Raw genomic sequence first — 25,959 nt, forward strand, 5'->3', positions numbered from 1 at the left:
CTATGGGACTCTTCATCCACAGCTCTGGCTTGAGACTTAACCTTATGCTTTCTTGTTTTATTTCTTTTTTTTTTTAAAGATTTTATTTTTTCCTTTTTCTCCCCAAAGCCCCCCAGTACATAGTTGTACATTCTTAGTTGTGGGTCCTTCTAGTTGTGGCATGTGGGACTCTGCCTCAGCGTGGTTTGATAAGCAGTGCCATGTCCGCGCTCAGGATTCGAACCAATGAAACACTGGGCCGCCTGCAGTGGAGCGAGCGAACTTAACCACTCGGCCACGGGGCCTGCCCCTTGTTTTATTTCTTGAATTGTTTTATTTGAAACACAACAAGGTGGCCTCCAGCATATGGAGATTAAACTGGTTTTAAGGACCGAGACGTGAGGAAACATGTGAATCCAATGACTTCTCTGCAGGGCAAGGAACCCATGAGGGACTCTGCATCAGCCCTCAGTCAGCAGTTCTTGGTAATTTATATTGTTGTTCTTCTATTAGAGCTTTTAGATTTGGCTAAAGTGGTAGTATTTCCTTCCCTTTTTCTCCATCTGATTCAGAGAGTCCAAAATCACAAATTACCCCTGTTAGTTCTAATTTGCATTTGACTGCCTTATGAAAAAAAATAAATAAACAAAATAACAGTAGCTCAAATAAAGTAATAGTTTATTTTATTCCCAGTTAATGAGAAGTCTGATGTTAACCAGTCTAGGATTGGTATTTTGACTTCAGATAGCATCAGGGACCCAGCATTTTTTCTGGATTTACACTTCCCTCTCTATAGACTATAGATTTCATCATCTTTCTCATAAGATGACTTTAGGAGCTCCATTCACCACCTCCATGTTCCAGGCAGAAGAAAGTAGGTAAAAGGATGATATTTGCTAAGTCAGGCCTTTTGAAAAACTTTAGTGACTTCTACTTCGAGCCCCCTGTCCAGGACAATGTTGCAGGGCCACTCTTAAGAAGAAGGCTGAGAATGTAGTGAACAATGGGGAACATTGCTCCCTCAAACAATTACAAAAACACCACTGTATTCAATTAAGAAGAGGAGAATGGATATTAGATATTAGATAGGTTGGTAACAGTTTCTTGCTCAACTCCTTTCTGACAAGTGAATTTTTTTCTCTATACTTTCTTTCAATTAAATAGTTATGCAACTTCACCTCTAAATGTAGGTTCCCTCACCAATGAGTCAGACTCCCTGGGTTCAACCTTCAACTCTTCCACTTATCAACATTGTATCATATCACAGATAAAGTAAAACAAACAAACAATCCTGACTTTTCGGGACCTGGACCTGCCTGTTTATCCCAACCACTCTTACTGCCTTAGTTCCTGATTATGAAGAACTGCACCTTTACAAGGTGACTTCCCCTGCCACAGAGTAAAGATACTGCAAAACAGAGAGAGCTAGGAGGCGTGGAATTTCCCATCTGCCAAGTTTTCTTTCTGGCCTGAGCTTTGCTGGAATTCTCTCTACCATTTCTACTTTCAGATTCCTCTTCTGTAACTGTGCCTCCATATTGCATCCAAACACTAGGCAGTCACTGTGTGTGTACAAATACATAATACATACATACTCTTACACACACACATACACACACACACACTATTATTTAGTTATCAAAACAATCCTGATAGGTAGTAATGATCATTCCTGTCTTACAAATAAGAAAACTGAGGCCCAGATAAAATGAGGAACTTGCCAGAGTCTCAAGTAACCAGTGGTTGAGCCGAGCTTCAGACTCAGTCTGCTCAACGCCAGAGGTCATGCTCCCACACTGTACATTCCTGCCTTTGTGACCTGTGCAAGTTTCACTGTACTCAGCTACAAAGATGAGTCCCTAGCTGATGATTAATAAATAAGCAGCTCTCTCTCAAATGAGAGGTATAACTTTAGGTACAACATTTGGTAAGGTGGACTGCTAACTAAGATATAAAATAAGTTAAACCTATCCCTCACTGTCTATGAAAGCCCTGGATAGAAAGAGTTCTTACATTGCTTATGACCGCTGAATATATTTGTCCATGAGCTGAAGGACAACAGTTGAACATTTGATTTCAGTGCTTGCCAATGTTACTGACATGTTGAAATGCAAACTGCAATTGCTAATAATCTAGATGTGACTTGTAAAATTCTAGAACTTCCATGAGCGGAGCCCAAGGAAAGATGCATGTTTCATATCTCATTTATATGGGAAGGAGACAATTTTTCTGATTGACATCCAGATGACCAGGGGCAGTTTCAGAACTGGAACCCCCAGTGTATTAGTCACGGTTCTGCACTGTAGCAGAACCAATAGGAAACACACATAGCAAAAGAGATTTATAATGAAGAATTGGCTCTTGTGATTACGGAGGTTGACAATTCCCAAGCTCTGCAGTCAGTAAGCAGGAGGCCCAGCAGAGCCAATGGTATAGTTCCTGTCCAAAAGCCGGCAGGCTCCAGACTCAAGAAGCGCCGAAGTTTCAGCCCAAGTTTGAAGACCCGAAAGGACCTACGTTCCAGCTCTGCAGGCAGGTATGGGGAGCTCCTTTCTACTCCACCTTTTTGTTCTATTCAAGCCTTTACATGATTGTTTGAGGATGGTTCACATTAGGCAAGGGGATTTGCTTTACTCAGTTTACTGATTTCACGAATCATATAATGTTCAACATTAGAATAAACTTCAAAGATCATCTGAAAGACCCTGACTTTTCAAAGAGGAAGAATTTGCAGCCAGGAGATTTTAAGCAGCTGCTCAGTCACACAGCTCTTATGAGTACAGATGCTCTCCTACCTCCAATCCTACTACTTGTTACAGCTCTGGTTGCTAAGGAATTCTCCTTGAACCCCATATTACAGAGAAACCTTGGAACGTTACCTGATGAATGATCTTCTGGCCATTTGATATTTGGGGCTTAAGAGGGTAAATTGTGGCAGTAGGTTTGCCTGCTCAGGGATACACACAGGCGGTGTCTTCAAAAGAATGAACACAACCAAGAGTCCTCTTTCAGGACTCTTTCTATTAAAAAGGAGCAAGGAGGGAGTGTGGGGAACACAGGTTACAATGCAGGACTTCCTGAATTGCCCCCTCTTGGCTAACCCTTGGGTGTGATGGCTTTCCCAAGGGAGAAATTCCCCTCCTTGATATCTACCTAAGAGAACTGAAAACAAGTATTCAAGTAAATACATGTGCATACATGTTCACAGCAGCACCATTCACAATAGCCAAAAGGTGGAATCAATCGAAGTCTCCATCATGAGATAAATGGATAAACAAAATATAGTATATCTTTATAATAGGGTATTATTCAATCATAAAAAGGAATGAAGTACTGATACATACTACAATATTGCTGGGCCTCAAAACTATGCTAAGTGAAAAAAGCCAAACAGGAAAGGTCACAATTGCAGGCTTTCATTTATATGAAATATCCTAAATAGGTAAATCAGTAGAGACAGAGAGCAGACTGGTGGTTGCCAAGAGCAGGGAGGAGGGGGTGATGAGGAATGACTGCTTTTTGGGTATAAGGTCTCCTTTGTGGGGGACGTTTCAGAAGTAGATAGAAGTAATGGTTGTATAACATTGTGAATGTACTAAATATCGCTGAATTGTACATATTAAAATGGTTAATTTTATGTTCTGTGAGTTTTACTTTAATAAAAAACTAAAAATAAAGAGAGGGTGGCATGAAGGTCTATTAATGTGTCAGGTTGACTAGGCTGCAGCCCCTACTGTTCCATCAAACACTAATCCAGGTGTTGTTGTGAGGGTACGCTGTAGATGTGCATAAAACGCAGTGTCAGTTGACTGATTATCCCAGATAATCTGGGTGAGTCTGATTCAATCAGTCTCAAAGACTTAAGAGCAGAGTGGCTCTTCCGGCTTCTCTGAAGAAGCTATTTCACCTGCGGATAGCCTGTGCCTGAGGGTTTCAGGCTACACTTCCTGATGGCCGGCTCTATGGATTTCAGACACCGTACCTGACCTCCCATAGTCACATAAACTGATTCTTTGCATAAATCTCAATATATTACCTCCTACTGGTTAGGCTTTACTAGTTGAACCCTGACTGATATAAGGTGGTTCTAAATTTGGAAGTTTAGACATCCAAAAGCCTTTTGTTCTCTCTTAGCCAACTCTGCACAATCCCTTCACAAAGACAGACATCTTAGAGAAAGAGAAAATAGTCCCAAACAGCGTACTTTAGAACCTCAATTACCCATACTTCTTCAAGAAATGAATAAATAAGTGCTGTGATACTGTGGGATTATGACAGGTAAGTGAGAGAAATGCCCACAGCTGTGGCCTAGGATGCTCACTGAAATAAAAGGAAATAAAAGGATTTTTCCCCAGCAGGTAATAAGACCCACCAGCTCTCTACCCTTCAAATAGGAGATTGGAAAAGTCTTTCCTAGAAAATATGCTTATCCCAAGAAGAACAACCTAAAAATAAAGTTGGAGTTTCTCTAATTAAAGGCCCAGCCATATCCTTCAGTGTCGCTCCCACTCAATGCATTCTAGCCACACTGTCCCTAAATATAAGCAGATAGCCCAGGATCATTACAAATCCAAGGAAACCTTCTAACAGAAGAGAGAGATCAAATGACATAACAGAGAAAAAACAACCTTGGAAAAGAAATTATGTAAAGAAAAGGCAAAACACAGGGACACACAAAGACCATTAATGTACTCAGAGTAATGAGAAAAGATAATTCAACCTTGAAACCCCATATTAAGAGCTAGGCTTGGTTCCCATGTATAAAAACTTCCATTCTCTCAGGACAATTACTCCACCAACATATATAACCAAGTGCCCCCTCCCACAACATGGCAAAGTAACCTCCACAGGTCCCATGATCATGTGAGCTCTGGCTGGAATGGAAGGTACATATGAGACTTCCTGTTCTGAGATCTGGAGCAGCAGATGCCGTGTGCATTCAACACCTATGTATTTGCATGTTGCCTCTCTAATGAAAGGACAGCACCACTCAGCATTGCTAGAAATGACATGTTTGTAAACAAGATCCTTGCCCTCCACCCAGGCTCAGTAGGAGAACAGTCTCCTGGTTACAGATGGTTTCCCTTTTGATCTCTCCTTTCTCTGGCCTCTTAAGGTCCTTAGAATCCAATTTCCATGAGCTACAGAGCCATTGTTCTACAATTACTGCTTGTGTGCAATTTTATGTCCTTACTCAGCCCACTGGATTTTTAAGGACACAAACAACCTCACATTCTTCTCCAGTCCTGTCAGCACACCTAGCTGCCTTGACTTGCACCCCAGCATGGGCTCAGCAATTGTTACTTGGTAGTGGCTGAGTTCATTCTCACTCCTCCAGCCTCACCTGGATCAACCTGGAGCACACCTGCTGGGATGGTGGCAGCTGGGCTCAGCTCTGAATGTGAAAAACATGAGACCCAACTGCTCGTCTCACATTAAAATCCCTAAGTCCAGTTTCATTAAGCTATTTGAAACCCCTAAACGAAGTATGGCTTAGAGCGACTGACTGACTGCCTGGTTTTGCCCAGGACTGTTTCAATTTTAGCACTGATAATCCCATGTCCCTGGAAATCCCTGTCTTTGGCAGACCAAAATCATTGTTCTTCCTAGTATGGATGATAAAATCAGAAATATAGAACACAGGCATTTTCCTTCTGAATTGAAAACAGGCACTTATCTATAATACACTAATGAAAAGAATGGTATTGTAAAATACATATGGAAAACAGAGCACAAAGCCTTGTGCTGTGAGATGGGAGTGATAAGAAGATGCATAACAAAAAGTCCCTGCCTTTAAAGATCACCATGTTTCCCAGGGAAACAGCTACTTACACAGATAAGAAATACAAGTCAGGGAATTGTGAGCAAATTGGGAATGGGGAGGGATACATCCTAGGCAGTGGTGGACTAACGTGGACACGGCCACTGTGAAGGTTCCAAACTGGACTCTCTAATATATGGTCTGTGGCTCTTCTCCCTGTCCTTGATCACAGGGCTTTCACAAATCCAGAAGCAGCTGAGCGAGCCTGGGGTGCTGGCTTAAAGGAGGAGTGTAAGGTATCAGCTTTATAATCCCAAGTTTGTAAACACAGGCTCAGGCCTGACTAGAACCATCTGATTTCCCTCTGCAATGACTGGCCAAAGCTGCAACTCTTTTTATACCCTCTTGTGCGCTCCTTTCCAGTCCTTCTTACACTTCTACCCACCTACCCCATGAATTACTCAAATCTTTCAATTCCTATTTCATAACTTTCACCTGCACCTGCTCCCAAGTCCCACTGCTATCCCCCTGGTCCAGACTCTTGTCCCTTCATACCTGAAGAATAGAAATTAGCAAAACCTCAACATCAGTCTCTTTCTTTCCCATCCTTTCCATTACCACAAAAGAGACTTACAACGGCAGCTGTGACCATGAGAGTTCCCTTCAGTGGCTTTTCCCATCTATATAATGAAGTCTAGATTCCTTTGCAGGGCATTGGAGGTCCTCTGTAATATGCTCCCAACTGAATATTCCTGTTTTCCTTACTCCTCTCTACTCCCCTGCATGAAAGAGACCATCTGATGATGCCTGTTTACTGTTCCTAGCACACTCACTTTGCCCTCTTACTGGCTTACTTGGTTCACACCGTTCCTCCTTCTAAGAATGTACTCCATCTCTTGAGACCACATCTGTGCTTCAAGACTAGGGCCAGAGTGATCTCAATGACACTAGGCTGGATCATCTCAGTTGGAAATGGTCTTTCCCTCTTATGAATCCTAAGCACACTTTAACTGCATAAATAACACTTTAACTGCATAAATAACACTTATCACAATTACTCATATTGTAATTTTAATTGTTTTATCTCCATAGATATGTGTTTTATCACTTTGGGGATAAGGATCCCTAGGCTATAGCTCTAAATTTTTCTCAGTTTCATTTAATGTCTTTTACATAATAGGTACTCAAAAGGTATGCATTGGATGAATTATCTATGAATAACACTAGAGAGTAATTTTCCTAATTCCAAACACTTATAAAATATTAATCTTTTAAGAAAGACTTGACCTACGCAAAGCTTAAATTCTACAGACACATTTTGGAAAAGATGAGGAAATAAATGGGAAAGATAAAGCACATATCCAGGTTTTTGTCTAGATCAGAATAGGCAGTAATTCATTTTAAGGGATGAATTCAAATCTGACATTTTCTAGGTATGATGATTTACTTTTTCATCCTTCCTACTGGACAGGAGGAAATATGAGTCTTTACCAAGCAAAAGGTAGAGAACATTAGTACATTAGCGACAGGTCCCAAGTCCTCACACTGATCACTGGCAATAATCCTCATGGAAATGAAATGGAAAAATCTAAGAATTCAGATCAAATCTCTCCTAGAAGTGGATGTCCTATAGTCACTCCTAAGGGGAAATGAGCTTCCTGCTACTTTAACCTGTCTTAATACTCAATTTATTACACTTAACGGCATCTTCCAAAAATAAAATCCCAGTAGACTAAATGAGTAACCAGTGGCCACAAGACCCTCTTTGTGCTTTGATTTCCACTCCTTCTCCATGGGAAAACAACTAGAGTTCTAATCTGTGCTTGTTCCACTTGTTCCTTTTAGCTTCTGACCAATTAGGTGCTTCCATTTGCACCAAGCTTGAGAGAGGAAACTAAAAGGCTGCTGCAGAGAGTTCCTTACTCTTAGCTTGGATCCTCTTCACTTCATTACCTTGTCAACACTGACATTTTCAACACTGGCCCAGATTCCCCAGACAAAGGGTAAACAAATCGATAGCAGTGCCATCGGCAAGGAAAAGGGATATCAGCCAAAGAAAATCAATAGGTAGCATGGCTGTATGATCTTATTAACAATAGCTGCTGTTTTCAAATACTACCATGTGCCAGACACTTTACACGTATTATCTCTTATCTTCATAACAAATCAATAAAGCAAGTATTACTATTACTTTATAGATAAGGAAATCAAGGCTCAGAGAGGTGAATTTAATAGTATCATAGCTAGTAAGTGACCATTACAGGATTTGAGCTCCAGATTGTCTGATTCCAAACCCACTCATTTTCAGCTTCACTGCCAGAGACCATCATGAGAAAAAACACAGGATATAGGGAGCCTGGAGACCCTCATCCAGCATCTAGCTGCAGCTAATTGTATGACATCGAGCCCATTAATGTCGTAGATGAATTTTCAGTTCCTGAAATGCTTACTTATACGTGACACATTTTTTTTATTCAAGAAACATTTTGGAGCACTTAATCAGTGACTATCAATATGGTAGCAAGGAGGTAAAACCATAAATAAGACTCCGGTTCTGTCTTTGGAACCCCATGATCACCCCCTGCTGAGAATGTGTGAGGAATGGAAGTAGTGGTCGACATCTTTAAAAATCAGACTAGAGCCCATGCTTTTAAGCTTGATTGATCAGGGGTCTCACATGGTTACAATTCAACAGAGGCAGCTTTACACTTGAGAACATAAATTTAAATAACTTCAGGTGGGTTTGGCCTGTATTAACTCTTTTAAGATGACTTCATCAGAAACTAAGAATTGGCCACATCTGCACCTTCACTATTTGCCAAGCATCAATTAGAGTCAAGGTTACATAACTCCTGTTCATTCATCCCCACAAAACAGGAAGCAAGAGGGGATTGCAAGCTTTGCTGTGCAAGCAGTGGGCAGCCATACTCTCTCTTCCCTGTAAATTCTTTCAGTTCTGAAAGGCAGTTAGACTGCAACGCCACTCTCAAAAGAAAAGGAGCTGGGTTAGATGGAGTAACTTCTTATATTATTATTATTACTGTTATTGTAAACATTTATTCAGCTTTTATTATATGTCAAGAATCATGCTAGCCACTTTATCTTCATTATCACCTAATCTTCCAAATAATAACAGACATTATAATATATATGCTTATACTCCAATTGAGAAAAGTGAAGCTCAGAGAATTAAGTAATTTGTTTGGGTCAATTAGTCAGTGCTTGAGTTATGATTTGAACTCAGGGTCAGTTCCAAAGTCTGACATAATAAATATGCTATTCCCCTTCCATAATTAAAGCCTGCTCTACATTTTACTTTTAAGCCCACCATGGCTAGGACACAAGGATTGAATTCGCGAGCCCTCAAAAGAATAAAAGAGAGTGTACACTGTCTGCAATATCTCACGTTCTTCCTTAAAAATGAAAATATGCAGCATTAACTGGGAATGGTGAATCCAGACTCACAGTGTCTGACTTTAAACGACAAACCTACCACTTGCTAGTTTTGTGATATTGCACAAATCACTTAACCTCTGCAACTCAGTTTCTTCATCTATAAAATAGGAATAATAATAGTACTTACTTTCCCAGGTTGTTGTGAGAAAAAGAGTTAACAGCTTAAGTTAGGAGCTTAGATCTAGCACAGAGCAGTACCTTATTAAATAATAATACTAATAATAGCTACCAGTTACAGTTCTACTGTTAGTATTAACACCCCATACATATGATACAATTATTAGTTTTATTATTTGATTAGTAAGGAAAATCTAGTATTTAGCATAGCCTAAAAGATTTTCTACGAAATCTTGAAAAACTTTAATAATCCAGACCTCACCATGATAACTTTCCTTTGAAAGAGGAAGAATTTTAAAGTAAGCAGGATCATTAGAACAGGGGCAGTTAGTTTTTGGTATCTCTATGGCCTAGCACACTGCATGGTTCATAGTAATACTCAATAATTTTTGGGTGACTAGAACTAACTTGAAGTTTCATCAATAAAAATCATTTCATGTGGCTTCTGGTAGACACAAAATATCCTTGCTAACACAGCCACGCAAAGATGTATAAAGTCTGGCACTTCCTTGGAAGGCCACCCCTCTTTGAAATAGATTAGTAACAGCTCCTCCCAGCTGAAGACAGTCTGTGTTTGGAAAAAACATACTCATAGCTACGTTTGCTTCCTTCATTTATTACCCACCAGTACAGACAGAGCAGGCAAGTGACTATACTGAAAAACTCAGAAGCATGCTGTTCAAAGGGTGCTTTTGGTTTTACAACAATACAGACTTTTACAGAGCAGCCCAGAGCACGGAGTAGGTCTGAGCTCCTGTCATGAAGTGATTTGTTTAAAATACAAAATAAAATTGCATTTTAAATCAGAAGATAACGCACATTCCTGATGCATGACGTAAAACTAAGTCATCTATTGAATTTCTCCATGACGAAAAATACAATTCATTATTCTTAAAAGAAACAGTAGAAAATCCTATATAACCTACTTGCAATTCAATGTTGATTATCTTCAAAGTAGAAAATAAAAGTATATTTAGGAATTTGGGATGATATTTCAAGATGCTTCAAACACTTCATTCACTTCATGAGGAGGTCAGATTACATTTATGAATATGACATATTTTATTACTCAGAGAAACAGTATCATTAAGAAATTTCTGGACACTATATAAGACAACTATACACATTATCAGAATTTAAGTCAGGAAGGGGCTGTGGTTTGGATATCTTTTTATTTAATAAAAAGCTAGGAATGACCATAAACAAAGTGAGACATTAGTTAAGGAACCTAGCATTCAAAATGAAATAATCCTTCAGAGGAATTTCTTGGGACAGTGTAAACTAATTTCAAAGAAGATCACAGGCATTTCTTAAAAGAGCTTCTCTCAATTGTTGTCTTTTCTGTTGCAACAGATGTGGACTATTGATGTACACAAGCACAGTGCAGGTCCAAAATTATGCACAATTCCCAGCCTCCCCCATGTAACTACATCCCCTTCTCTCCTGCCTAAAGTGATAGCAGACTGTGAATGAACACAAGGAGGTATTATTGGATTGTGGTTGAGTTCTTCCTCCTCACAGTCCATCTCATTCTCTTGTAAGAACGTCTCAGCATCCTTTTGAGAAATAAAAATTCCCTATTCTCAGCAGATGTGGTGAATATTGTGCTGACCCCTTCACCCCCTCCAGAGCCATGGCTGGGGGCATAACCCAGACATAGCCATTCAGTACATTCCCATCACTTGAACGTTGACATCATCTGGGATTGTCACTTGACACAAATTTGAGACTCCACCTAGGACTTTTTCTGAAAATTTTAGAAACAAGAGGCTTTTCTTCCACCAGGGTTGCTGAAATGGTAGAATTTAAACGTGGAGTTGCTGATTCCCCCTTCATTACCATTGAAATCCTGCCTGAAAATGAATCCCGACAGAGAGGGACAAAGAGTCAAAAGTGAGGCGAGAAACTGACAGATTGACAAAGACTGAATCTAGGTCCTATTTGAGCTTCTGAACCAGCTGTGCTTGAATCAAAGCCTACATTTCAAAACTTCCATTTTCACAAACTATCATATTCTCTTTTATTCTTGCTATTTTGGCTGCTATGAGCTTGATATGCCCTTGAAACAGCCCTAACTGATAGTGACTCACACTCACGTCCTCAAGACTCACCGTGTTTGTTGGAACTGCTCATGTAGAGCACATTTGAGTGCCTCTTTGGAAGTTACCTTTACAGTCACCTTTCCAGACTCATTAAAAAAAATATATATATATATATATATATATTCTTTATGTTCCCACATCCTTTATGTTCCCACAACCTTTATGTTCCCACAACCTTTATGTTCCCACAATTATTTAAACGAATATTTATTGAGTGTGTGCTAAATACCAAATTCTTTACATATAAAGTCTCAGGGAATCCTTACACAGGTCTTTGAATTAAGTGAATTAAGTGTTAGATCCTCGTTTTACTGATGAGGAACTACAGACAGATTAGAAAACTTCACTGTGGCCACACAACAGTAACTACAGGAGAGAGAGTCAAACTTGAGTCACTTTGTCTCTGAAAAGCACTCTATGATTTTGCTTCCCAGTTTAATATGAACTGCACCAGATTTGAATCATAAGAAGGACCCAACAATGTACAAAATCAAAAAGAAATTAGAATAACAGTCTTCCAAAATGAGTTCTTTGAAGTACACACCTTTCACTTATATGCATAAATTCTGCTGTGCTGTCTAAAAATGGCAGCCATAACTCATCTTCTACAAGATGCTTGGGAAATGATTTAACATAAAAATGATCAGGGTATTCATTCAACAATGCTCTGATCTACAGAAGACATAGTAGGCTTGAAGTTCAAAACCGAGGGGTTGGGGAGAATTAAAGAACCCAGTTCTATAGATGCAATCAGAATTCACTTTATCTTAACAGGCCAAAAGCATATGCAAGTGCTCACAGCTAGCCCTGCAATTTCCAGATTAGCTGGCTTTTATGCACATTGAGAAAGAAGTCTTCCAATTTCTATATGGCTTCTTGGGGCCAAGTGAACTTTGAAGCTACACTGGCAAAAAGCCATCAGAGCAGAAGAATAATGTCTCTGCCAGGTGTGAGCTTTGGCCTATCAAACAGGCAAGTAGGCAGAGAATTAATAAAGGCTGGCTGCATAAACAAATAATCCTGTAAGCTTTCCCTGAGTACAAATCTCATTTTAATGTCTATACAGATTCTGGTAGCTACAGTTTAAAGCTATAGTACAGTTCCTTTCCACCTAAACTTTAACATGTTTCCGTATTTTAAAAAGCAATTACTTCCTAAATCTGCAGTATAGTAAGAAGCCTCCTCTCAGGAAGAAAATAATAATAATAATTTCTTAGTTCTTAGTTCCACAAAAAAAAATAGTCTTTTATTTTACAATAAAATTTAATGATATATTCCGGCACAGTAAATTAGGGAAGACCAGGACCAGAAAAAATAAATTAAAACAAAACCAAAAAAGGCGCAGTTTCTTTTGGAAGCTTCAAGCTTTTGAAATTTCTAAATCTATCTGAATACCCCTGCTCTTGTACCAGGGCCAAGTTAGACAGAAAGAGACTTAGAAACACACAGATAAGTCACAGTATTTGAATCTAAGGAATACACTTCTATATTTCCTAAAGAATTAAGTAATTTTCCAGAAACAGACGAACTTCTCCAAAAGGATGACATCTGCAAATATGCACTGTCTCTTTTTTCTTTTTAATGTTAATTTCTCTTAAACCCATTGAAGCAATATGCCAGAACCGAGAAATCTCCCTTAAAAGTCATAGAATGTCAGCAAACCAAGGAATAAACCTAGCAACATCTCAATACTTACCATAGGTGAGCACCCACGATGCAATTTTAGTGTCAATAACTATTTCTGCTACTTTCATAGACTAGTCTCTGCATCACAGGACTTCTCAAGAAAGAGACTGTTTCATTCATCATGATATATATGTAACACATACCATGAAGCACCATCATTGGTACTAAATCATTATCCTCTAGAACGGTGAATTGGCCCTTTCTCTTACAGAAAGAAAATGATTAAACTTGTTCTTGCTTTGCAATGGAATGCTATTAGTGGTATTGAAGAAAACTGGGACAATAGATTTTCTACACTTGTTTGCCCTTGGTATCTACTATGAAAAACACTTCCAAATCCTTGCTTTAGAGTTGGAAATGTCCAACAGAGTGCTAGACTTTTCTAAAATTGTGGAGTAGGGTTGCATTTGTTCATTTCTTATACATTCCGGGACCATGCTTTCTGGTGTCCTCTATCCCTGCTCCACAGTCTTTCTGATGCATGAGGCTTAATTCCAAAGGGCCCCCAGCATTAGTGCCCCTTCTTAATAGTGAACCTGATGTTTATATCATCTTCCCTCACTACCAGCTAGAGACATTTCACAGACCAAAAGTGTTGAGGTTAATTGTGAGTCCAAACCTTCCTGTCTGTTTAACTACAGTTTGGATGGGAAGGCAGGCCAGCAGGCAGGAGTCTCCCACCCTCAGCACAATGAAAACATTTCATTGGGTAGTCTTTATCAATCTTAACCAAGTCATTCCTATCTTTCCTCACAAAGAATCCAAGAGAAAATGACAAGGCATCCCTCAATAATTTAGTACCTTGATTTAAAATTTCTTCCTTTCAGTCTTATGCATTATGGGTTTAATTCAAAAGACAGAAAGACCATCGGAATGTCATACATAGTAGCAAGATTAATGGAGGGAACTCTTTTAAACAAGAGGATGTTTCTAGAGCTTCCATTGCACAAGGCAGTTGTCATGAAAAAGCCTGGACTTTGTAGTCATACAGCCCTAAATATCTCTCCTCCCAAGATTCTTCTGACGTTTTGAAGTAAGGCTTACATGACTTAAAATATACTGAAGGAGCAGAGGGCATAGAATAGAGTAGATACTCCGAAAAGTAATTCAGCTTCATTAAAACCAACAAACATATTTTTAGTGTCTTGCCAAGCTTTGGGAAGCAAAGAGGAATCCTAAATTTGGGGGGGATTTTTTTTTTGGAAAGAGCATGAAACCAAGGCAGTGAGCCATAAACCAATATTAAAGTTGTATCAAGGGAAAATGCCTGAACTATCTTGAAGAAGAATAGAAATCCAAACCTTGAGCCCTTGCCAAGAGAAGATGTTGAACCTGAAACTCTCACACTAAGCTTTAGTGAAAGATGGACTAGAAAAAAAATTCCCCTAACAGCAGAGGGAACAAACATAAAACCTGTCAATCTCTGATATGGTTCTGAATTAGAAAAGAAAAAAAATACTGTAACATAAATAATAATAAAATGACAGATTATGATATGAATAGTAACATTTTCGCTGAGACTTCAACCAGAGGCTTGTTCTCATTCAGGCCTGGAGTTCAAATTTATATTCAATCTCTGTTCAGAAAAAAACCCAAAATGAGGAATTAAAATAATCCTAAATTTGTCGCACCTCCTGGATCTGCAAGAAGTAAACACAAATCTTGCCTGAGAGACAGCTTCCCAATTTCTGATCATCAAGGTTCCTACAAATTAATTTCAACCAAATATGAGCTCACACACACACACACACAGCCACACACAGCATAAGAAAACAAGCTACCACAGGAAAGAATTGGAAAACAGAAAGTAACAGATTTAGACCCTTACAGACTTCTGACATTGGGATTATCAGAGACAAAATGTTCAATAACTATTCATGGAATGCTTAAAGACAGAAAAAGATAGGAACAAAAAACCAAGTGGGAACAACAGACTATCTTAATTAACAGGTATGTTTGAAAAAGAACAAAATATTACTTTTAGAAATAAAAAACATAAACAATGAAAAATGACTCATTGAAAGGGTTTAATGGGATATTTGGAACAGATGACGAGAGTATTAGTGAATTTGAAGATAAACTCAATAAATTGCCCAGCATGCAAACTAGTGAGACAAAGAATAAAACTCATTATAAAAGGATAGTAAGAGACATGAGGTTAGAGTTAGAAAGCCTAAGATTTATCTAGAGCAGATCTAAAATAATTGAGCAGAAAGAATAAGAAAGAAGTATTATTCGATATGCTGAGAAGTTTTTAGAACTAACGAATAGATACATATGAGTAATACATATTAACTAGGTACATAGGAACTAATGAATAGATAGAGGAAAGGTAAAAATATCAAATACGACACTTGAAAAGAAATCTAAACTAGACACATGGTAATAAAACTGCAAAACACTAAATTAAAAGAGATGACCTTGAAAGTAGCTTGTGGGAGTGGGGAGTCGGGGTGGTCAGAATATTTTCAAACATTTTCTAGAAACAGATGAACTTGTCCAAAAGGGTGACTTCTCTAAATATGCACTGCCTCTTTTTTCTTTTTAATGTTAATTTCTCTTAAACTCATTAAAGCAACACACCAGAACCAGCTTTTCAACAGCAACAGTAGAAGACAGAAGAGAAGAGTACAGTGATGTGCTGGTGAGCGTTCAAAACTGGCTCTCCAGTGGGCGAGCCCTTGACTTGTAGCATTTCTGACTTCCACAGAGTAAATTCTCCTAGTACGGCTGATTTCAGACTACTGTTGTGACATCACTGAATGCAGAATTGGGCAGAGATGTGTATAATAGGTTCTCATGAGCCAGGTGACCCGGCTCTATCACACACCTGAATAATTATTTTAAGATCTGAGGAAGAATATCCTTCAATATTGAAACATATGCCTAGCAAAATGATCTTCCAGGACTAAAGGTGAAATAAAAGCCTTTTTCAGATAAAAGGTCCCTTACACAGAAGAAATTCAAATGAAGGAAATTACACTTGGTAGAAAGTTAAAAGCTGTGACATATAGGAAGGAATGAGAAAGAATTAATTAGTGATTGCTTTGGGAAAGCAAAAATAAGAATGTCTACACAAAATTATTATTAATAGGAAGGAGGAATAGAATAAGAAACAAACATAAAATTAAATGTAGAAGTTGCTTACTGTTAATTGGCTCATTCAACTGCCATTTTGGAAACTAAAATTGACATTTTCCAGACCTGATTGCAGTTAGGTTTCTGGCTGCACATTACATTCTAGAAATCAGATACAGTTTACGAATCTGGAAGGCTGCAGTGAGACAGGAGTCATTTTCCTGCCTTTTCAGCTGTTTTTACTGGCAAGCAAAGTTATGGTAACATGATGCAGTCTCTGCTGTCATTTTTGAGAGACCTTTGACATGCAGTACTGGGGCCGCGGTGACCTCTGGGCTCAGTCTAGCCTAGCGTCAGTGATGGCCTCAGAGGTGAGAGCTCCCTGTTAGCTCAGAACTGCTCAGGTAATCATTCTGAAAGATTCTAACAAGAATCCACACCCTAAGTGCTACCACAATCTCATTTTCTGTGTTAAATCCATTCCTGCTGAAAATGCCTCCAGTTATTGTTTTCCACACTGTACCAGGATTGCAAGAGTAAGAAAGAACAAGATAAAATCACAGGAAAAGTTGAACAAACAGAAAATAAAGAGGCAGAAAGAAATCCAACTGTACAAGTAACCCAAACATGTAAAGGGGCTTACATTTGCCAATTTATAAGACAGAGATGGCCAAATTGGATAAAGTCAAAATTCAGCTGTATGCTTTTCACAAGATCATACATAAGGCTTACGGAAAAAGAAATATCTAAAGGAAAAATATGTGGAAAGGCAGACCAGACCAATAGTAACTGTAACAAAACTGAATTAGCTGTATTAATAATAGACAAAATAGATTTGAGCACAGAGACATTAAAAATATCACTTTAGTATGAAAAAAAGTTCAACCCATCGAGAAGATAAAAAAATTTCAATCTTGCCAGGCCCTAATAAATATCTTCATCGTATATGCAATAAAAATCCACAGACCTTCTAGTGGAAAAAAAAAAAGAAAATACATTATTATAGCAGGAGATTTCAATCCTCTTTCAATTGTTGATGAATTAGTAAAGGGAATAAAGATTTGAGCAATCTAATAATCGGGTTTTTCAAATTCTTAATGTCTTTAAGTAAAAATTAAGTAAATATAAATAAAAGATTAAGTAAAATAATTAATTAGAAGTTAAGCAAAAAAATGATTTACTTAATTTCTTTGTTAATTTGCCTTACTCGAGCTCGTATAATGTGGCTACAGATACAGATGCCAGTTCCCAGCCCTGCTAGACATACATCCGTCTCCTACACTAGAAATCTTGGTTCTAGATTTTGCATATTATGGGAGCAGAAGGCTCCAGATTTGAATTACTACACACATGAATAAAGTCATCCATTTAATTTAACAGAGCCCACTGCGAAGGTATGGACTAGAACGACAAACCTGTAACTTTGCCCAAGGTCAGTGACCTTATCGCCCTGAACTCGACTTCTGGGGAGAAGTTGTAACTGAGTCGGAGTTGCTGATCCATCTGCAGGAAAACAGAAAACAAAGGTGCCTCAGCAGAGGTCTGCAATAAAGGTCAGGGAGCACTCCCACCTGGACACAGCTGGAGAACACACACAGAACAGACACCTCTCTGGGATCTCCTCTCCAGAGAGAGAAGAAAAGTCTCCCTAATTCTCCCACAATGCCCATAAAATACCCCTTTGTTTCCTCTTGGTGAAATCAAGGCTTTCACACAAGTCTTCTCCCTGGGAAATTCTGTTTAGCTTTTGACAGGTATTTATCTCCCTACTGAGATTTTCTCACCAAATTCTTTGCTGCAAACAAATGAAGCCTTCTCAGCTCCCTGCTGTGCAAGATTAAATAGAAAGCAGGCACCCACTCCCCATTTCTCCCCGCTCTCCTCACTTTGTCCTTAGAGCCATCACTGCCCCCTTTGCTCCAAAAATTTTGACCTGGTCTCATTCAGGTGTGGACGCTGGGGGATCTTCCTGAGAAAATATTTCAATTTGACACAAAGGTTGACTCTGGAGAGGAGAGGCTAGCTGAACAGGTGCCACCAACATGAAGAGCTGATAATCCCACCTCTCAGGGGTGAGCAAAGCTACCACTGGGATTCTTTAGGATGTTATTTCTAGAATCATCCTTTAGGAAACCCTCCTTGCCTCACCCATTGCTAATTCCAGTTCCATCTCTTTGTTCTCCTCCTCTCCATTCCAAGGTAATATTCCCCATCCGTCCCCACTTTTTTCTGTCTAGTCAATTGCTACCAGTTTCCTTTGGGCTCTACTCTGAATATTCCCATGATGTTATCTCTGAAAAGGATCCTCATTATCTTATAGTTCAAGAGGAGACACACTCCTTCAGCTGTGTGTCCCATGCCTGCTCCCCTCAGAGAGAGGCTGATCCCAGACTAACACCCGGTTCTCCCAGGTCCCAGTGCCATGACTTTCCTTCTGCTCAGACTGACCCTTCTCCAAGAACCTCTGGGTCCTGTGGTGGTTTCTGCTGTGTGATAAGTCACTGGCTATGACTTGTGGTGTGTGACTATATGCTTTATTACTTTTTAATTTATGAAATTAGGTGGTAATAACATTTGCCACTTATTGAACACTTGGTATGTAAGAGATACAATACTAGAGCATCTTTCAAAATGTATTCTTCCCCAGAATACTAAAAAATAGGCTTTATTATCCCTGTATTACAGACCAGGGAACTGACGTCACGGACATCAACAACTTGGCCAAGGCCACACAGTGTCACAAAGCAGTGTCCATTGTCATGTAGCTCACCCATCATGCAATATGGTGTTTGCTTTACTTGTTCGTACCTCTCTAGATATTTGAGCAAAAAGTAGACAATCACAGTGTGTTTTTATTTCTGAATTTCTATAAAATTCACTCAACATACATTTGAATGTCTACTGTGTCCCAGAAACTGTTCCAAGTGCTCCCAGAGTCCACTGCCTCCAGGAAGCTTTCCTTGATGTCTTGGTTAGACCAGTTGACCATATTCTCTGCTCTCATGATACCTTTTTTCCTACCTCTAATCTCGCGTTTAAAATGCTGAATTATAATGATCTGCTTTCCTTTCTTTCTCTCTCTCTCTTTCCTCTCCACTAAACTGTTGGCTTTGTGAGAATAGGAGCCACATCTTATCGATACATGTTTTCTGTAGAGCCGACTACAGAAACTGGCCAAGTATTCCTCACACAGGTTTGCTGAGTGAATAAATAAACATCCTGTATTGATCCCTTTTCTACCTGGTAGGCTTTGAAGACAGAGTCCATGATACCACCAGGATGCCTCTGGCTGCACTGGCAGCCCCTACGCCTCTAAGGACAACCTAGAGTTTTGATACCCATGGTCCTCATCACATCCACAATTTGTTTAATGCTCATGGGTTCAGATTCGGTCCTTGTCCTGAAGGAATTTTCTCCCTGCCCTCCCTCGGAGCTCTCACCTGCCTCTTATACTCTATGGAACTGTCCCTTTAGCTGGGGGCAGGGGGCCTCCTCTCATGTTTGCTGTCCCAGTTGGAAAGGAGTTTAAAGTGAGTGAAATTTCCTGCTGAGTGGAGAGCAGTGGAAGGATTCTCAGAACTGAAAGTTAAGTTGAAACTCCCCTGGCTTCTGCTCCCACCTCCTGCCCAGGTTCCGTAGGGTCAGCTTCCTAAGTGGATGGTTCTCAACAGTGACAGGCTTATGCTCAAATGTCACACGTGGAAGAACTGAGTGTTCAAGTACATGAGTCATTCCTGTCCTACTATTCTGCTTTGTGGGAATTTACCTGGTCCTTAGCACTTTAACCAGATGACCAATGAAGGTAAGAAGGAGGTATGACACTTAATTAAAGGACTTTTTTTTAATGAGTGTAAAGTTTTGCAGAGGAAGGTAGGGTGACTTAAAGGAGACTCGAGGCTACTGGGGGACTATGGACAGTTGGAGGACGAGTTCCAGTGCTAACATGGAGTGAGGACACCTGAGCACTAGTGCTCATTCAGGTGCTGAATTACCAATTGGAAAATCTTAGCAAATGTATAGAACAGAAGCAAAGAAAATAAAGGGGAGAGTACCACAAATATTATTTTTTACAACTTCAATATTTATATGTGCTAGGCAATCATTAAATTATTCAGTGGGAAATGCATGATTTTGTTAGACTTCCTTATGTTTATTTTATGGTTTAGTATTGTTTTTATTTTTAATTCTAATTGGTGAGGTGGTAAGGGGTGAAGCACCATAGTCCTCTAAACCTCCCGGATGTCTAAAGTTTGAAATCTGGTCTAGAGAAGCTGTGTTGATCACAGAATCTAGGATGCCCAGTGGTCTTGCAAGTCATTAAATGAGATGGGAAAAGGAGGAAAATAGAAGAAGCCTTATCTTTTTTTTTTTTTTTGGTGAGGAAGAGTAGCCCTGAGCTAAGATCAACTGCCAATCCTCCTCTTTTTGCTTAGGAATATTGGCCCTGAGCTAACCTGTGTGTTCATCGTCCTCTATTTTATATGTAGGATGCTTGCCACAGCATGGCTTGACAAGCAGTGTAAGGTCTGCACCAAGGATCCGAACCCAGGAACCCTGGGCTGCTGAAGCAGAGTGTGCAAACTTAACCACTATGCCACAGGGCCAGCCTCGGAAGAAATGCTTTTTGACTAAGCCCATATGCCAGGATTTCTACTTGGTCCTTCAGCTATGTTTTTTCATATAACCTTTACAAGAACTGACGGAGCTAAGTTGCATTCCCCCCACCCACCCTTGTATAGACAGGTAGACTGAGGTCAGGAAGGTGAGTAACTGGTCTCAGGTCACATAGCATAAACAATGGAGCAGGGATTTCACCCAAGTCTGTCTCACCCTAGGGATGCCTCTCTTGGCCTCAGGATCTTCATCTCTCAAAGGAAGTAATTAACTAACTGGTTTCAAAGATTCCTGGCTTCTTCTTTACAGCTTGTTGTGCTGGCATTTTGGCAAACTGGCTTAGTCTGTTTAATGTCATTAATGCATTTTAAATAGGGGCACTGAAGTTCACCTCCACCACCAAGGCATTTTGGGGGGCCCCTGAGCCTTAAAAAATACTAGCCAAATTACAGTTATCAAATCATCACCAGGCGTTCTTGTTCCTGGCTGCAGGCCCAACCTCCGAGGTCTCCTTCCCAGGGGCACAAAGAACAGAGAGAAGGAGAAAGAGCAACTCAAAGCCTGGGGGTTGTGAGGGATCTGTCACTCGGTACTGAATGCCTCTGGCTGCCTGAGCATAGAGATAACTGCCTGCGCTCTCTCCAACAGATTCTGAGTGATGCCTGAGACTGTGCACCATAGGGCCTAGGAGTGGGGCTGGGCATGTAGTAGGAGCCTACTCTTTTCTGTTTTCACTGAACAAGTCGTTCAAAGTGGGGAGGAAGGAGAAGAGATCTAGAGAGGTCAAGAGTGGTTGGAAGTGTCAGGGAGGCATGCGTGTTGTGTTACTGTGTCAACAAACTGATTTAACGTTAAAAAACAAAGTCTCTGTACTGATCGGTGGTTGCCAGGGGAAAGGGGGGTGAGGGGAGGGCACTAGGGGTCAAGTGGTGTACCTACAACATGACTAATAATAATGTACAATTGTAATTTCACAAGGATGTTAACTTTTATAACCTTAATAAAAACAAAAAAAAAACAAAGTCTCTGCGTCCAAGTCTTTCTGCTCCCTTCAGTGCTTTGGAAATAGTATGTTCTCAACCACTAGCTGCTTATCATTGACTATTAATTGATTGGTGGAAATCCTTTAGTTGAAGAAGAAAAGGAAATACCTCTTATTGTTCTCTCACTGCCCTGTCTGTGTCTTTCATTTGTGGAAAAGAAGACAGGAAGTATAAAGACTGAGTAAAAATGAGTCAAATATATAAGTGCCACCTGCATGCATCCCAGATGTCCCATTGGTACCCCAGTCAAAACATATTCAAACAAGAAGTCATCATTCCCATCCCTTTCAATCTGTCTCCAACCCAAACTTGCTCCAAAGATTTCCCCTCCTTATTTCAAAATTAAATTTTAGAGATAAGCCTATTAAATTCTAATGACTCACTGATTATTATTTGCACTATAGATTTAACAATTATTTCTTGAACTTTCACCCAATCAAGAAAAGTAACAGCCGATCTTGACTTCTCTTATAGCCCATGTCCAAAAGATCATCCAATGCTACTGATGTTACTTCTAAGATATTTCTCAAAGCCTCCTGTCCACGGCTCCCCCACTGCACTAGTTGAGGCTCTCACCATCTCTTCTTGACTGGTCTCTGTCATCACTCCCAAATTTGTATTTCCCTGCAGTGATCACAGTGAACCTCTGAAAATGATAATATACCCATACTACTTCCCCTGCCTAAAACCCAAGGGTTTCCCTTCATCTGTCCTCAGGGCCAATCTAATATTATCCACATAGTACATTAAGTGCTGTGGAATTCATTCATGTAGTTCACAAGTATTGAGTGCCTGCTGTACGTTAGGCACTGCTTGAAAAAGTAGGGGGTTTCATAGTAATGAAAACAGACAAAAATCCCTGTCATTCTGAAGCTTACATTCTAGAGGAGGGAAACGAGATAACAAATGAGACAAACAAATAAATTGTATCAAATGTTAGACAGTGTTTAAGTGCTGTCGAGTTGAAGTCAAAGAGCTAGTTTACTGTATTAGAAAAGTGATGGCCTCATTGAAAATCACATTCTGAGTGAAGTTCTGAAGGAAGTACAAGTTCAACCAGGCATACAGATGAATGGACAAAAGCATTCTAGGCAAAGCAAATTCAAGTGAGTTCAAGGGCTCTGGAAATAGCAAGGAGGCCAGAGTGGCATGAGTGGAGTTACAGAGGGAATAGTAATAGATGAGATCAGAGAAGTAACAGCAGGAAGGAAGCAGAGGGTATCGGATCATGGAGATCCTCTTAAACAACTGCAAGGTCTTTGGCTTTTACTGCGTGTGGGAAAGGAAACCATTGAAGAGCTTTGGACAGAAGACTACCACAATTTAACGTTTTAGCAGGAGCACTCCGGCTGCTGTGTTGAGAGTAGGTCACAAGGCAACAAAAAGAGCAGCAGGGACATGTCAATTAAGAGGCAGTTGTAAACTGTAATAATTCAAGAAAGGATGAACTTGGCTTGAGACAGAGTTGAATCGGTTCATCATCAGAATGTTGCATGGGAGAGAAAGAGAGGTATCAGAGATAACAGCACAATTTTAATATTGACAAACTGCAAGAATGGAGCTGCCATTAACTGAGATATGGAAGATTATGGAGGTGGGGAGTGTCGGGGGAAGATTCTCAGTAACTCAGGTGTAAATATGTTTTATTCAAGATAACTGATAGACATCCAAAATGGCATAATAGATATGTGGAGCAGGCAGTTGATATGTCTGGAATTCAGAGAAGGGAATGCAGTTAGACAAACATTTTAGATTGATTCATCAGCATACGTACGGCATTTAAAGGTGTGAGACTGAGATTAGTCATGGAATGAGCATAGGTACAAAAGAAAAGGAATCTGAAGATGGAGTCCTGGGATGTTCCAATGGTCAGAGTTTGGAAGATGAGGGGGGGACAAACAAAAGAGACAAGAATGAGCAACTAACAGATGCAGAAGGAACAATAGGTGAAAGCGGTGTCTAGCAAGCCAAACAAGCATATGTTTCAAGAGCAGAGAGCAACCACTGTGTCAAACGATGACAATGAGAAGACAAATAAGGAAAAGACTATCAGATTCTGCAAGATAAGGACATTGGTGTCTTGAGAAGTATAATTTTGCTGCAGCAAGCACAGGGACAAAACCTTCATTAGCGTGGGTTTAAAAGAAAGGAAGGGCTGGGGCCGGCCCCGTGGCGAAGCGGTTAAGTTTGCACGTTCTCCGTGGCCCGGGGTTCTCAGGTTTAGATCCTGGGTGCGGACATGGTACCACTTGGCACGCCATGCTGTGGTAGGCGTCCCACATATAAAGTAGAGGAAGATGGGCATGATGTTAGCTCAGGGCCAGGCTTCCTCAGCAAAAAAGGAGGACTGGCAGTAGTTAGCTCAGGGCTAGTCTTCCTCCAAAAAAAAAAAAAAAAAAAAAAAAAGGAAGGGCAAATTTGGAGATCAAGTTTATAAACAACATTTCCAAAGATTTGGGCAGTAAATTGAAAGGGAAAATGGGGCAATATATGAAGTCAGATAAGACAGAGGTTTCCTTTCCTAACCCAGAGAGTTTTTTCTTGTTGTTGTTGTTTTAATGTTTGTAATATTTGCATGCTTTATGCTTTGGGAAGCCATCTAACAGAGCTGGAAAAATGTCGAAAGGGAAGGTAAGATGATAATACTGGAGGAATGTTCTTGTGTAGGGTATGAGATCTGGCCTATACCTGGTGGGGTCAGGCATGAACTAGAACCACTAATTGTTCACATTCAGCAACAGGCGGGAGAGAGAGTGCACAGACACAGATGCAGGTAGGTGGGTAAATGTGGTGGTGAGAGTATGTGGATATTCTCTCCTGAATGCTATACTTTTCACAAGAAAAAAGAAAACAATTTCGTCTGCCAAGAGCAAAGATGAGGTTGCAATTGTTGGCGGTATAAGGAGGGAGGAAGAAGTTTAAAATTGTCATCTAGGAGATCAAGAGAGTGGATGAATTAAAAAAAAATTCAAGGTGTTTGCTGAGCAGATGTAAGGGCTCACTTGAGGTCATGATTCTAAAGGGGATCATCTGGACTGTCCCAATTCTTTATTGTGATCTGCCATTGCCTGCTGCTGCTCCTTATATCAAGACCACCGGATTTTGTGGAGTGCCTGCCATTCACTATGCTTTTTCAGACAGCTTTGCTTATGTTCACTTGGGGCTCTCTGCCTGAGCTCTTTCCTCTCTCTTCTGCATTTAGCCAACTCCTACTCAACTTCGCGACTGAGTTTATGCCTAACTTCCTCTGGAAAGTATGTACTGATGCCCAGATGAGATCAGTGTCCTCCATGCTCCCATATCGCCTATGCATACTTCTACCCTAGCCCTTGACAGTCCCTTGTGATATCTTCTACACCTGTGTGTCTTCCTCATTATACTACAGTTCAGGGGTTATCAAATTTGAGCAGGCATCAGAATCACCTCTACCTCCCCACAAAAAAGTTTCTGATTAAGTAGGTCTGATGTGCGGCCCTAGACTTTGCATATCTAATAAGGTCCCAGGTTATGCTGATGCTAGCTGCAAGTGGGGAGCACACACTGAGAACCACTCTTCTAATACTTCCAAGGCTGGGGCCAAGTGTGGCTCATATCTGTTTCTAGAATTTGGCTCCACACTTGGCTCAGGTGGGAAGCTCAGAAAAGTTCTATTGCGCAGCCAAGGCACATTTGACTTAATGAATGGAAGGGAAGTAAGTTACCTGAATGGTAAGCTCTCTTCCCTCTCGGTTAATCTTCAAGCGGTGCATCCTTCTGTTGGCAAAGTTCTCTACATCAATGGTGAATACATGGATTTCTCCCTTGCTCAGCTGATAACGAACTTGTAAGCTTCCTTGAAAGAAAAATATTAGAAATTAGAATTAAAAATAGGACCCAAATATGCAAAACTATGATCTTACTTTTAATTGATCATTACTGTTTTCTAGGGATCTATGTCTCAATCCTTTCAACATTCAAATTTTTCAAAGATATTACAGATGCTTTTACTATAGCATCTGGGTCCATGTAGAGAATCCTGAGTATAACTGCAAAATTAGTGTGTGCGCACATGCACATGTGCGTGTGTCTTAGCAGAAGCCAAAATACCAATTTGGAAAATAAAACATCCATAAGTTTATTTTGT

At 40.0% G+C, this 25,959-nt stretch overlaps 1 protein-coding gene across 2 annotated transcripts in view; it reads right to left on the reverse strand.

Annotated features, from left to right (window-relative positions):
• The window catches only part of CNTNAP5 (contactin associated protein family member 5), a 767,582-nt gene that overhangs the window by 18,680 nt on the left and 722,943 nt on the right, over nucleotides 1-25,959 (reverse strand). For both annotated transcript variants that reach the window (XM_044769171.2, XM_070507397.1), the window contains exons 20-21: nucleotides 25,538-25,668; nucleotides 17,595-17,682 (exon numbers count right to left, since the gene is read on the reverse strand). In XM_044769171.2, coding sequence (XP_044625106.1) covers nucleotides 17,595-17,682; nucleotides 25,538-25,668 — 219 coding nt within the window. The remainder of the gene's footprint in view (nucleotides 1-17,594; nucleotides 17,683-25,537; nucleotides 25,669-25,959) is intronic.

This window comes from Equus asinus, chromosome 4 (assembly GCF_041296235.1).
Source record: "Equus asinus isolate D_3611 breed Donkey chromosome 4, EquAss-T2T_v2, whole genome shotgun sequence".
NCBI lineage: Eukaryota > Metazoa > Chordata > Mammalia > Perissodactyla > Equidae > Equus > Equus asinus.